At 44.8% G+C, this 14,130-nt stretch overlaps 1 protein-coding gene across 9 annotated transcripts in view; it reads right to left on the bottom strand.

The window, feature by feature from the left end:
* The window catches only part of Secisbp2 (SECIS binding protein 2), a 32,363-nt gene that overhangs the window by 16,615 nt on the left and 1,618 nt on the right, over positions 1-14,130 (bottom strand). For 8 of the 9 annotated variants that reach the window (XR_382238.4, XR_382237.4, XR_001780824.2 and 5 more), the window contains exons 3-7: positions 12,795-13,044; positions 12,190-12,331; positions 10,320-10,549; positions 4,731-4,809; positions 1,956-2,158 (exon numbers count right to left, since the gene is read on the bottom strand). Coding sequence is in view for 3 of the 9 variants with exons in the window: in NM_029279.2 (NP_083555.1) it covers positions 1,956-2,158; positions 4,731-4,809; positions 10,320-10,549; positions 12,190-12,331; positions 12,795-13,044 (904 nt within the window). In the remaining 6 variants the exon portion in view is untranslated. The remainder of the gene's footprint in view (positions 1-1,955; positions 2,159-4,730; positions 4,810-10,319; positions 10,550-12,189; positions 12,332-12,794; positions 13,045-14,130) is intronic. The other variant, XM_006516966.2, reaches the window with a different exon arrangement.

Raw genomic sequence — 14,130 nt, 5'->3', positions numbered from 1 at the left:
CAGCTTGTGCCAGGTTGACGCACAAAACCAGCCAGTACACTTTGAAAACCAACAAAATCTTTTCTTAACTTAGTTTTTTTTCTTTGAAGCCTGCAGCATGGTATACAATAATCTACTAATGCAGCTTCTCCAAAGGGTGGAAATGAAGAACGACAGACAAGGGCCTGGGCCCAGGTTCATTCCCAAGAACAAACTGGAAAAAATAAGTGAAATTTAAAAGAATTCAGAGAGGTATGAAGAGCATTCAGATGACTAGACTCTCACAGTAACACTTGCCATTTGCACAGACTTCATAATGGAGAAGAAAGTGCATCATTCAAAGCAGAGCTGTCCCAGCCGTAGGATGCAAAGTGACCCACTAGGCCTCTGGCCTCACGGACCTGGACCAGGCATTTATGCCACTGGTTCTGCCTTCTGAGAGCTGGGGCTGGATCAGCTGTCATGTTGGCCAAGCATGGTGTCTAACTTTTATTACAAGTTTTCTAAAATACTTTTTGTTTGGTTTGTTTGTTTCTTTCTTTCTCTCTCTCGTTCGAGGCAGGGTCTTGCTGTAGCCTTGGCTGTCCTGTAACTCACTCTGTAGACCAGGCTGGCCTCGAGCTCACAGAGATCTGCATGCCTCTGCCTCCTAAGTGTAGGGATTACAGGGTGTACAATGATGTAGGAAGCAATTGCTTGAAGTATTCTGAAACACATTCACTCCTGTGTGTTCTCACTGAGCACACATGACCAGTCACTTATCCATCCTGCCACCATGCCTGTCCTGCCATGATGTACCCCCAAACTCTGAGACAAAGCAAACCTTCCGAGAGAGAGAGAGAGAGAGAGAGAGAGAGAGAGAGAGAGAGAGAAAGAGAGAAGCTTAATATAAAAAAAACAAACAAAAAAACCCCCCAAAAACCTGTTAATTTACAGGACACAGATCCCTCACCATGTTTTAGGAAACTGGTTTGAATGGCAACCTAGAGCTACAAACAATCACCAGACAGAAGGCTCCTATGCCACCTGTACTCAAGTCACTAGAGAAGGGAAAAAAAAGGACTGATATGAGTTCCAGGCCACCCTGAACTGCCATGTGTGACCCCCACCTCAGGACAAAACAAGGAGGAAACAATTTACTCTGAAATCCTGTCTTGCAACAGGTAAACTAAAAGTAGTATCATGTGATCAAAATTTAAAATTCAATTATTTTACTACTGTTACATTAGTCACAGTTATTTAAGTGCAACTGAAAAACCTGAAGGAAAAAGATGCATCAAATACGTATCAGAGCAGAAACTTGGAGAAGCATCTTTTCTTCAAAGCGTTCTGGAGCTGGAAGTCCTGCTGTGGCAGCGTACAAGGGACGAAGATGTTCTCTGTCTCCGTCTCTCAGGAAACAAAAGTATCACCACTCAGCCCAGCGGCAGTCTTTTAAGACACCTCCTCTCCTCACATAGAAGAGCTCGCTCATTTCCTGACTAACATGCCATCCTTTTCTCAAAGCTCAAGTACAAAACACTCAGGCTGGTTGGTATTGGGTAGGCTGCAGCAGTCAGTAGATGGCACAGACTCAGGAAGGACGGTGCCCAGGGGGCTACAGCAGATCCATACAGTCATCATGGAAGCATGCCTTGCTGCTGTCCCTCTTTCCTACTGTGAAACACTACATGTACCATTAACTACCATTCCCTTAACATGATTAAGTGTATAGGTCAGTGGCATTACATCTATATACATTCCATAAACGTTACCAGGTAACTCTTTCTCAAGTCTGTCACCATTAACTGTACATTCTTTCCCCAACCCATGACGTTCAATCATCTTATTGCCTTTATTTTGAGACAAGGATTCACTATGTGGCCCAGGATAGCCTTGGATTTACAATCCTCCTGTATGAGCCTGCCAAGTGCTGAATTACAGTTTTTGCCACTACACCCAGACCCCATCCTTGATCTAGGATCCTTGACGCATACCTTTGGAGCAGGATAAACACGCTTTTCTCTGTTGTAGGAAGGATTTGAAGATAAAGCCTCAGATGTCACACTAACATTTTTAGCATCAGCTGATGAAGTAGTCTTCTTTAGGTTTATCATGGAAGTCACATTTTCAGTGGCTGCTGCTGAATCTGAAGACACTGTCTGCCGAACAATATAACCCATTGGTGTCCAAGACAACTCTGCTTAAAGATAATCATAATTACCGAACAATTTCAACAGTAAGCCAGAGTTCCTTGATTACTCAAACATGCACTTCATGTAATAACTATTTAATTACTCACAGCATAACAAAAACGACTATATCAGCTGGGTGGTGGTTGTAGAGAGACCATCTTGTGTACTGTATAAATACACCACCTGTCACTTAAAAAGCCTATGACCCGTGGCTTAGGCAGGAAATCAAAGTGGGACATCTGGGAGGAGAAAGAATTCTGGGACAGAGCCAGGTGGGAAATTGGCCTGGGAAGATGTGAGGGGAGAGACGCATGGGACCTGAGCACAGGGAACCAGCCAGCGTGGCAGAATGGAGGCTAAAATAAAAAGGTTATCTTAACTTAAGATTCTAGTCAGGTAAGAACCTAGCTATATAGCCAGGGTATTTGTAAATATATTTTGAGTCTGAGTCTTATTTCTAGGAGCATTGGGGCTGGGAATTGACTAACCAAGGACAAGGTAGAAACCCCCCACTGAGATTAAATATTTACCACAACAGGTGGTGGTGGTGGTAGCGGTGCATGCCTTTAATCTCAGCACTTGGGAGATGGAGGCAGGTGGATCTCTGTGAGTTTTAGGCCAGTCTGATCTACAGAGTTAGTTCCAGAAAGCCCAAGGCTACAAAAAATAACCTTGTCTTGATAAACCAAACCAAACCAAACCAAACAAAAAAAGAGAGTATCTAGAATACCATCTTGCAAGACAAGCTGTCTAGAACACCCCTAGAACTACACTATCCACTGACTAGCTAACACTATCCCAGAGCTACAGTATCCACTGACTATCTAACACTCCCTCAGAGCTACAGTATCAATGACTGTCTAACACTCCCTCAGAGCTACAGTATCACTGACTAACACTCCCTCAGAGCTACAGTATCCATTGACTGTCTAATACTCCCTCAGAACTACAGTATCACTGACAGTCTAACACTCCCTCAGAGCTACAGTATCACTGACTGTCTAACACTCCCTCAGAGCTACAGTATCCACTGACTGTCTAACACTCCCTCAGAGCTACAGTATCCACTGACTGTCTAACACTCCCTCAGAGCTACAGTATCACTGACTGTCTAACACTCCCTCAGAGCTACAGTATCCACTGACTGTCTAACACTCCCTCAGAGCTACAGTATCACTGACTGTCTAACACTCCCTCAGAGCTACAGTATCACTGACTGTCTAACACTCCCTCAGAGCTACAGTATCACTGACTGTCTAACACTCCCTCAGAGCTACAGTATCACTGACTGTCTAACACTCCCTCAGAACTACAGTATCCACTGACTGTCTAACACTCCCTCAGAGCTACAGTACTGACTCTACTCATTTTTGTTCTAGAAGAATGCATGCTCAGTAACTTTCCCTTCAATTCTTAAGTTAAATATTTGCCTAAGTTTCTTAATTTGGAAGACAAAGATGGGTAGGCAAATACATTTCTGTAAAACAACAACCAACAAACTATCCATGTGGCAAACACAGGATTAAAAAGCAAAGATCCACGTTGAGTCTACTAACCCTGCTCTGTGTTAACAGCAGAAGTCAAGGATCTGTAGACTTTTGCTGTCACAGTGCCTGGCAACTTACTTCATTACAACACAGTATAAGCACACAGAAGTTACTCCAGATCCCCATGAAGCTCCACAGTAGACCAAACAAAAGGCCGCCCATCAAGTCAGGGATGATCAATGCCTGTCAGCCGCTTGTCCCACACTACAGAGCTACTGAGACAGCCTTGGCAATGAAGAACTGCCCCGGGGAACACCATACTAAACACAAGAACACAGGCCCATGCACCAAGGAATGGCTTGGACTTTTTTATAGGAAAAGCTTCTGTAACCACCTCAGAAATAGAATTCCCTCAATGCTTTCTGAATACCTGGCTTCCTGGGGCTCCTGAAAGAACACCAGGTTACAGCCATTTTCCTGGCAGGAGAGAGAGAAGCCCAGTAGTCACGCTCATTCTTCATACTCCGGGTGCAAGGCAATAACAGTGGAGGTTTAAACGACAAACCAGATGCACACAGCTACGTGCTACAAAGTACTTATAAGCCAAGGCTGCTCTAGAAACAGTCTTTTAATTATGGAAAAGGTTTTTTTTTTTAATAAACTGTTTAAGATGCAATTCACTTATTAATTTTTAAGTGGAGTATCTGTCTTATGAGACAGAATCTCACTATACAATATATAGACCAGGCTAGCCTTAAGCTTGTGGCAATTCTCTTGCCTCAGACTCCCAGATGCTGGGGTTATAGGCCTGGCCATAAAGTAGTATTTGTTTTAAAACTTGGTCTAAATTTGAATAATACAAATATCAAGTTATCACTTAAATACAGTGATGCTCTGGGCCTCTGACACACATTTGGAACAGGGCTTCTCATTTACCAGGCCTCTCATGGGTCTGGATGGGCTCCTATATCCCATACAGCACTGATGCTACTGTTTCAAAACTATCTTAAAGGCAGCTCCAAAACAAACAATATTGTAGCACACTGGTGTTAAATGTGCTCAGCAAACAGCATTTTGTGGTCGCTCTCACCTTGGGTACATGAAGGGGAACTGGTAGTGGCATTACTGGTCACAGCTCCATCAGTGTGATCGCTCTTCACCATTTTGCCCTAAAAGGAAGCCATCAGATATCATTAGGGAAAAGCCATTTAAAACAACATGGTACCGTACACATTTTAGAATGGCCAAATTACACAAGAGTAACAATCTGGTGTGGGGATGCAGAGCGGCAGGATGCTCGCTCACTCACTCACTCCTGGGGAGGTTCCACACGAGGCCACTGTGGCAAAAGGTAACAGCCTACAACCCAGCTGGCAAACGAGAAAACACAGACCAGTATATATTAGCAAGAGAAAGCCGATACAGAGCACAGACTCCAACTCTAGAGTGTTCCAGAAGACAGATGAGCAGAGAGAGGCTGCAGGTGCTGGGGAGAGAGTTAAACATGGTGCAGGTTAAACATGGAGCTTCCCAGCAGCCACTCTCCTTTTCAGGACATAATGATGGACACCTACCATTCTCTGTCTAACCACCTGGAGTGACACAGGTGTCAATTAGGAATGCCCAGGGGAAGAGGCATGCCCATGGAGTTGTATGATTGTAACACACAACCAGGGTGGGCTGGCATGGAAGCTAGGGGTGGATAGGGCAGGCAGCATATGAGAAAAGCTCTATCCCTACCTCTCAATTTGCAGTGACCCTAAAACTGCTCTAAAACAGTCTAATTTTAAAAAGTACACAGAACTCAGTCCAACTGTTATTGCTTCCTATTTCAAACAGAAAGGGACCATTTAATTAAAAAAAAAAAAAATCTAGGGGTCTGGAGAGATGGCTCAGCGGTTAAGAGCACTGACTGCTCTTCCAAAGGTCCTGAGTTCAAATCCCAGGAACCACATGGTGGCTCACAACCATCCGTAATGAGATCTGACGCCCTCTTCTGGCGTGTCTGAAGACAGCGATAGTGTACTTACATATAATAAAAAATAAATCTTGTTGCATGTAGTGGTGTTTGCCCACAAATACTCTCACACACATACAAGTGTGAAAAATCAAATAAACAAATATACACCCGCACACCCCATATACAACTTTTCAGGGCAGTAGCTGTAGTGAGAAGTTTGGTTTCTTTATAAAAACACAGAAGTATTATGGGAATGTGTTTGTGTTTTACTCCCGGGGTGGCTGCTTCGGAGTATCCACAGCAGGTGTCACATGCTTTGGCGGGCATGTAATTTTGCAAGCTGCAGATAGTTTCTGTGATTGTGTGATGTTTGGAATTCTGGAGACTTTTCAGAGGGTATATAAATGCTAGGGCCCTGAGAGGCATGATAGGTTGTTGCTGGGTTTTTGGTTGGTTGTTGTTAGTTGTGGGTGGTTAAGCAGTTATGTGCAAAGAAGAAACAAGATCAAACTTGCCCCAAGGAACTCGATGCCCTCGTCAGCAGTAAGTAGTCTAATACAAAAGACTCCATCAAGTCAAAATGCAACAGCCACAAAGTCAAGAAATGCATGTGCCCTCCCATGTCGCAGGTTCATCATCTCCTGACCGGGACCAGTAATGGTGTGTGGTGCAGAATGAAGGGACACCCAAACACACCCAAGAGTGACTGCAAGACCAGCGTAAGCAAATGGAGATGCTTAATTTGTACTCCTAAGCAGATAATAGATTTTAAATGATTACAAGAATTTATGTGGGGGGCTGGAGAGAAGGCTCAGCAGTTAAGAGCACTGACTGCTGTTCTAGAGGTCCTGAGTTCAATTCCCAGCAACTACATGGTGGCTCACAACCATCTGTAATGGGCTCCGATGCCCTCCTCTGGTGAGCATGAAGATAGTATACTCATATATGTAAAATAAATATTAAAAAAAAAATTTATGTGTATGGGTAATTTGTTTGCATGTATGCCTGTGAACTATCTGCATGCCTAGTGCTCAAGAAGCCAAGAGAAGGCTCTGGATTTCTTAGAACTGGACTTACAGATGACTGTGAGATGCCATGTAGGTGATGGGAACTGAACCCAGGTCCTCTCAAAGAGCAGCCAGTGCTCTAAACCACTGAGCCATTGCTCCAGCCCTTAAATTATTTTTAAGTTTATAGGTTCATATACTTCACAGATTTATCTACTTGTCATTTTATTATTTCAGTATGTTCAGGAACCTACATTACAATTGCTAAAGCACAGCATAGAATTGCGGAAGTAACTCAGCATATGAGCTTCGGCCTAGCTCTTGTCAGCACCTGTGCTTATCCTGAGCCACACGCACCAAAGCAAAACACCTGTGCTTCCCATAGAGATAACTGTCAAGCTCTCAAAGACCAATGAAAACTACAAACGACTTATTCAAGACGGTTTAAATGAACTATAGCTAGCAACAGGATAGATCCAAAAGCCACGGCTGTTGTTAAAAAATAGTTAATGGAAGAAAGCCTCAAAGGATTTTAAATATTAAGAACATAACAGCATACTCACTAATTGAGGGAACCCTCTTCTACTGCGTGCTATCATCATTATTTTAGAAGAATTTTTAAAAATCTCGTTTGTGTGCTGCTGAGGCTACGGCACTGTGCATGTGTGGAGAGGTCAGAGGACCACCTCAGGATTGGGTTCCTGTCCTGCAACATCTTTGAGACAGGGTTCCTTGCTCACCACTGGGAACCTACCCGAGGTGGCCGGCCCAAGCATTAGGTGATTCTGTGTGTCTACATCCCATCATCCCAAGAGAGCCCTGGGGTTACAGACATGGGTATGTCTGGCCTTTTCACTGGTTTTGGGCATTCAAGCTAAGGTCCTCACTCTGGCCTGGCAAACCTTTACCCTCTGAGCCAACCCCACAGCTCTTACACTGTGCAGTAGTCTTTTAAAAGCAACCAAATGCACAGCTGAAGAGATGGCTCAGCAGTTAAAATTACGTACAGCAACTGCAAAAAACCCGAGTTTGCTTTCCAGCACCCACACAGGCGGCTCACAGCTACACGTACTGCCAACTCCTGGGGATCTGACACTCCATATGCACCATTCTGCTCACTCATGTGCACACACAAACACACATACACACTTCAAAATAAATCCTTAAAAAAATCAGATGTGCACGCCTTTAATCCCAGCACTTGGGAGGCAGAGGCAGGCGTATTTCTGAGTTCGAGGCCAGTCTGGTCTACAGAGTGAGTTCCAGGACAGCCAGGGCTATACAGAGAAACCCTGTCTTGAAAAACCAAAAAAATAAAAAATAAAAAAAATAAAAAAAAAAATCAGATGCCAGCACAGTGCTTCATGGTATTTCAGACAATTACTTTTTAAAAGATTTTTCAGATCTATGAATTTATTATGTATACAGTGTCCTGCCTGAGTGTATGCCTGAAGGCCAGAAGAAGGTACCAGATCTCATTATAGATGGCTACAAGACACCATATGGCTGCTGGGAATTGAACTCAGGACCTCTGAAGAGCAGCTAGTGCTCTTAACCACTGAACCATCTCTCTAGCCTTGACAATTACTTAAAAAAAAAAAAAAAAAAACCTAAAAGGCTCTCATTTTAACTCAAGATCTGTGTAAATCTTCTTCCATTAAGAGAAGAACTTTGGTGGCTGGTGAGATGGTTCTTGGGGTAAAAGCACTGACTGCTCTTCCAAAGGTCCTGAGTTGAAATCTCGGCAACCATATGGTGGCGTACAACCACCCGTAATGAGATCTGATGTCCTCTTCTGGTGTGTCTGAAGACAGCTACTGTGTACTTATGTAGAATAATAAATAAATCTTAAAAAATAAAAATAAAAAAAGAGAAGAACTTCGGGTCTGGAAAGATGGCTCAGCAGTTAAAAGCACTGACTGCTCTTCCAGAGGTCCTGAGTTCAAATTTCAGCAACCACATGGTGGCTCACAACCATCTGTAATGAGATCTGGCGTGTCTGAAGACAGGTACAGTGTACTTATATATAATAAATAAATAAATTTTTAAAAAAAGGAGAAGAAGAAGAAGAACTTCACTCCATGCTTGGATATGTAGCACTACGTACAGGTGACCTTGACATAAAGGTCAGTCCCTTCCTGCTACTGTCCCAGGTGGCCCAGTACCCTGCACTACTTCGAGGTGCTTACAGAAGCATGGCACAGCCACTACGGAATTCAGCAGAGGCCCTGGAGACAACCACACATCTACTAGGTGAACTGTGACTTGGACTATGACTTTGATGCAGCTAGTAATCTGCCGTACTGTACACACTGCAGTACGACAACACTGTGTGATGATACAATTAGGGTCCAAGCATAGGAAATGCAACAGAATGGCCTATTTTCTCATGTATCAGCCACCGGAGGCCTTGAAATCTCTGTAGAAGGTGCCTAAAAGAATGCCAAAAACAGGAAGAGGAAACCCCTTCTGAGAAAGGGGAACAGGAATGGGTGCACGGCTTTATCCTCCCCTCTGCTCCCATGCTGTCTGGTACCCTTCTCTCCCTTGGGTAGGAATCTGCCACACGTCATTTTAGGGACTTGGCTTATGGTTGGGATCTGAAATGCCATCCAGAGGGGTCTGTGTTTGAACACTGTGGTGGGACTGTCTGAGGAGACTGTGAAGCCTTTATGACATGTAAACTAAATGTTGAAAGGAGGTCACCCTTTCTGAAGGTTACACTTGCTTTCAGTTAAGATGTGCAGTTTCCTGTCCACACAATGTGAACAAGCCACCATCTTATATCCTACCACACCTTCCTTCCCATTTTGATGCCCTGTACCCTCTGAAGCCAGGGGACAGCTATCTTCCCTCCCTGTCTATGTCAGGTATCTTAGTCATAGCTAAGTAACTAACAAAATAATCCAACACTTTAATTCTCTAGAATCATGAGACAGTCTTTTTTAATAATTAAAAAAAAGTTTAATTTGGTGGACTGTAACAGACTACTGCAGTGACCTCTGCTAAATCCACTGTTAATAGTGCAATAAGACAGAGATGTAAGGGGCTGGTGAGATGTCTCAGCAGGTAAGAGCACTGACTTCTCTTTTGAAGGTCCTGAGTTCAAATCCCAGCAACCACATGGTGGCTCACAACCACCCGTTGACGCCTTCTTCTGATGTGTCTAAAGTCAGCTACAGTATACTTATGTAGAATAATAAATCTTTATTAAAAAAACAAAAAACAACAAAAAAACCCCAACAGAGATGTAAGTAAAAAGCATAAGATTTAAATATTACTACTTTGGTTTTCAAATGCACCATATTTACTTATTTGTGATTGGGGGTGGTGGTATGCAAGGGCCACCTTTGCAAGCGCTTGTTTGGAGGTCAGTGGACAACAAAAGGTCACTATCTCTTTGAATGCTGGGAGACTGCAGTACTAGAAAGGGTGCTTTAAGTGGAACTCAGAACCTCTTCCTTCTGAGGCACTCACTCCCCTAACCTTTGAGCTGCTAGGGTTAGAAGCAGCTCATCAGATGGTCCTTTAGAAGACAGCAGCACTAGATGGCACCACTGCTACCATCAGGCTGGCTGGCCCAAAGTACCTTTTCCCTAGCAGTGTGGCTGGTCTTCATGGACCACAGTAGGTTTTTACACATCAAGCGTTTGAAGTGATACAACGCCTTTGTGTGCAGACAGCAAAAACACAGACAGGCCCTTCTACTCACCTCTACCATATCTGCGACGGGCTTGCCGACGTCTCCTAGGAGAGGCATGTTACTGGCAGCAGGGCCAAGAGGCCCCCACCTGGGCGGCTTCTGTGTCTCTGGCATGTTACTGTTCTTTGGACTCTGCAGTTCAGGAAAGTCTAACCTACTAAACTCAAATTCAGGTTTAGAGGTAGATGCACTCTTCGCAAGGATTCTGGACTTGCGGTCGGGTCGCTTGTGGTAACCATCTGTAATTACAAAATGAAACGTTGGGATACTGTCAGGATGTGCCTTGTTCATTAGCACTCAAACATGAATTTCAGAGAAACCAGGGCTGCAGCAGGCTGCTGTTAACACAAGCTCGCTCCTCCTGCTCACTGTAGCAGCACTGGATACAGATGACAGCAGGTATCCACCAGAATAACACTAAAGCTGGTGAAACCAGCCAAGCCTGACTGCACAGCTGGCCACCTTAATCACTTCTGAGCTAGGCAAACTTCAGGGGAGTCTCACAGATTTTCAATCTGTGAGTAATTAACTCCCCCTTTCCATCTGCAAGAGCAAAGTGGATGGAGGTCACTGATCTCAGCCTCTTTCCCATACTTCAAGCCATGGATAGTGAAGTGACAGCAGTATCATGAAGCCTCTCATAGAGTTCCAAGGCCAAAGCTGGGACACCTAACACTCAAAGTTCCACTTTCATGTGCCAGGTGGGTCATGAGCAGAGTAGATGAGAATAGAAACATTTCTTAAACCAAGTGATAGAATTACACACAAGTTCATAGAGCCAGTTAAATACACACACACAAAGCTGTTAGCTGGGTGTACTGGCGCACACCTTTTATCCATTTAGGAGGCAGAAGCAGAAAATCTCTGTGAGCTCAAGGCTGGCCAGGTCTACAAAGTGAGTTCCAGGACAGCAAGAGCAACGCAGCGAGACCCTGTCTCAAAACAAAACCAACAACAGCAACAACCGAAAAGAGCAAAAGCTGTATATCATCGTAGAGCTAGTTGTGGGGCTGGAGTGGTGGCTGCTCTTACAGAGGACCCGGTTCAATTCCCAGCACCCACGTGGCAGCTCACCACCACCTCCAAATCCAGCTCCAGGATATCTGACACCTTCACCACATACGCATGCAGGAAAAATACCAATGCACGGAAAATAAAAACAACTCATTAAAAAAGGAAAGAAATAGTTCTTTCTGTGATCAAGCAGTAATTTACAGATGAGCAGATGCAACTGGGAACACGGCTCAGCAAACACTCTGTAAAGACTCGAAGCATAAGAGATCTCAGAAATATCTTTTCCTAAGCATAATGCTACATATGCCAATAATCGCGAAAGTTAGGAAGCTGAGGTCGGAGGCCCAAAAATCCAAAGCCAGTCTGGTCTCTATAGTAAGGCCTGGTCTCAAAACTAAAAACAACATAGGTGCCAGGTAGACTCCTAGCCTTCAAGAAGGTGGAACAGAAAGTTTTAAGCCAGTAGATGGATGTGTAGACTCCGGGAGCCAGAGTGCCCAGGTCAAGGTTCATTCAGCATGGGACTTTAACTATACTTACACCTTTGTGCTACTTCCAGTGTCCCCTCGAAATGAAGAGGCACGTTCAGGAATGAGCATGGACACACGCGGTACAAAGACTACGGTTGTGAAGCTTGAAGTTACCACCTGCATGCTGTGTGATGGTTCTAACAGGCTAAGGAACCTCTGCCTATACAGTGCAACACACACCACACTCTAACAACCCACCCCAGGTCTGATGGCCTCAGCTAGGCCAGGTTCCAGGCACATTTCTTGGAGCCGTCATGATGAGTATGCCCATGGGAATGGTACTGATTCGGGAAAGTGGGACAGCCTGCCATTATACCAGAATTTGTCGGCTTTACCAGATTTCAAACTGCTCTCAGTTCGAGAGGACAGGTGACTGGACCCCCTGGCTGGTCTCGCCTCACAGGGCACCGCATTGTCAGCCCTTCTGCTGCTTGACTTTTGCTCTTCACATGCTCTTCTCTCATCAGAGGGTTTTTTCTGCAGGAGAGATTTAGAAAAAAAACACACACACACAAAACTATGAAACACGAAAACTACTACTGGGGCTGGAGAGATGGCTCAGAGGTTAAAAGCACTGACTGCTCTTCCAGACATTCTAAGTTCAATTCCTAGCAACCACATGGTGGCTCACAACCATCTGTAATGGGATCTGATGCCCTCTTCTGGTGTGTCTGAAGACAGTGACAGTGTACTCACATACATGAAATAAATAAGTCATCAAACAAACAAACAAAACAAAACTCTGATAATGAAACTTTAACACAGCAAACCAGTAAGTATTCACAATTCAAACATTTAAGAAAAGAACAGACCAAACCGTTTGTAAAAAGGCTATCACCAAAAGGTAAGCAGTGCTTAGCTATCAGAGGACACACTGACTTCTGACACTGGCAACAAGGACTAAGAGGAGGAGCCGCACCCTGCAGCAGCACTTCCTCACCTTAAATACACCTTTTGCTTCCTGAGGTGGAGGGCACACGTGCTCATGCCGGGGCTTTGCTGTCCGAAAGCCTGGGTGACACCGTGCTTGGCTGTAGTCGTACTGCAGGGTTGGCACTGAGCAAACACTCTGTGCGGACTCTAGGGTGTAAGTGGGATAGGCAAAAGGATGCAGCGCTATCTCAGAAGACACGTACTGTGCTGGAAAGGTGGGGGCTCCGAAAGCCATGTCTTCGGGATACATTTTCTGTCTAAAAAGTGTAAATTTCAGTTGCAGATTTCATAACACAAATCAAGAACATTATTTTTAAGACGCTAATTTAAACTTTTTAATATTTTCTTTTAAGGATCACTTACTTTCGCATTGGAAACTCCCCTATCAACAACCAAATGAGGGCTAGAGAGCTGGCTCTGTTAGTAAAGCGCCTGCCTGGCACATAAGCGCAAGGCCCTAAGTTTGGGCTCCAGAGCCAGTGTGATAAGCAGTGCACGGCAGTGCGCTCTGGGACTCCAACCAGAGGGGGAGCGCAGGTCCTTGAAGGTCACTGGCCTGCCAGTCTCGCTGACTGAGGGACTTGAGCTTCAGTGAGACTGCTTCTCAAAGAATAAAAGAACAATTGAGGAAAGACCCAACTTCTGCCACAGGCTTCCGCATGCAAGTGCACACATGTGCATTTACCACACATACCCCCCCCACATATGCACGCACACCCACCTACCCACCCACCCACCCACCCATCCAAACAGGACCTCTTTTTTTCTTCCTGCAAAGAATACTGCTGATTTTTTTTTTTCCGAGACAGGGTTTCTCTGTGTAGCCCTGGCTGTCCTGGAACTCACTCTGTAGACCAGGCTGGCCTCGAACGCAGAAATCCGCCTGCCTCTGTCTCCCAAGTGCCAGGATTAAAGGTGTGGGCCAAAACTGCCTGGCTACTGATAGAGTTGAACGAATGAACTAGGACCAGGGTAACAGAGCTCAACGGTAGATAGCCTTCATAAAACGCACAAGGCCGTGGCTTCCTCCTATGGCACCACAGAAAAGGTAATCTCAAGTAAAAAGTAAGTTCAGATGCCATGGCAGCACAGCAAGGGCATGCTCCCACAGTTTTGCAGCCGACTGCTGGTTTAGTACCTGACAGTGTCTCAGCAACCTAGACACAACAGCCGAAAGGCCATTCCCTTGGCTGAGGAGTTGCACTACAGCCTGCACAGTCTTCCTCCAGTCCTGCCCTTTCAGCCCCTCACATCCTGCACTATGCTGCCCAGAAGGCCAGAGTACAAAGAGGATCCTGCACACCACGGAGGCCAGGAGCCGTAAAAGATGGGCACCTTGGTAA

This window comes from Mus musculus, chromosome 13 (assembly GCF_000001635.26).
Source record: "Mus musculus strain C57BL/6J chromosome 13, GRCm38.p6 C57BL/6J".
In the NCBI taxonomy this organism is placed as follows: Eukaryota; Metazoa; Chordata; class Mammalia; order Rodentia; family Muridae; genus Mus; species Mus musculus.
This window is presented reverse-complemented; position numbering and strand designations above follow the sequence as displayed.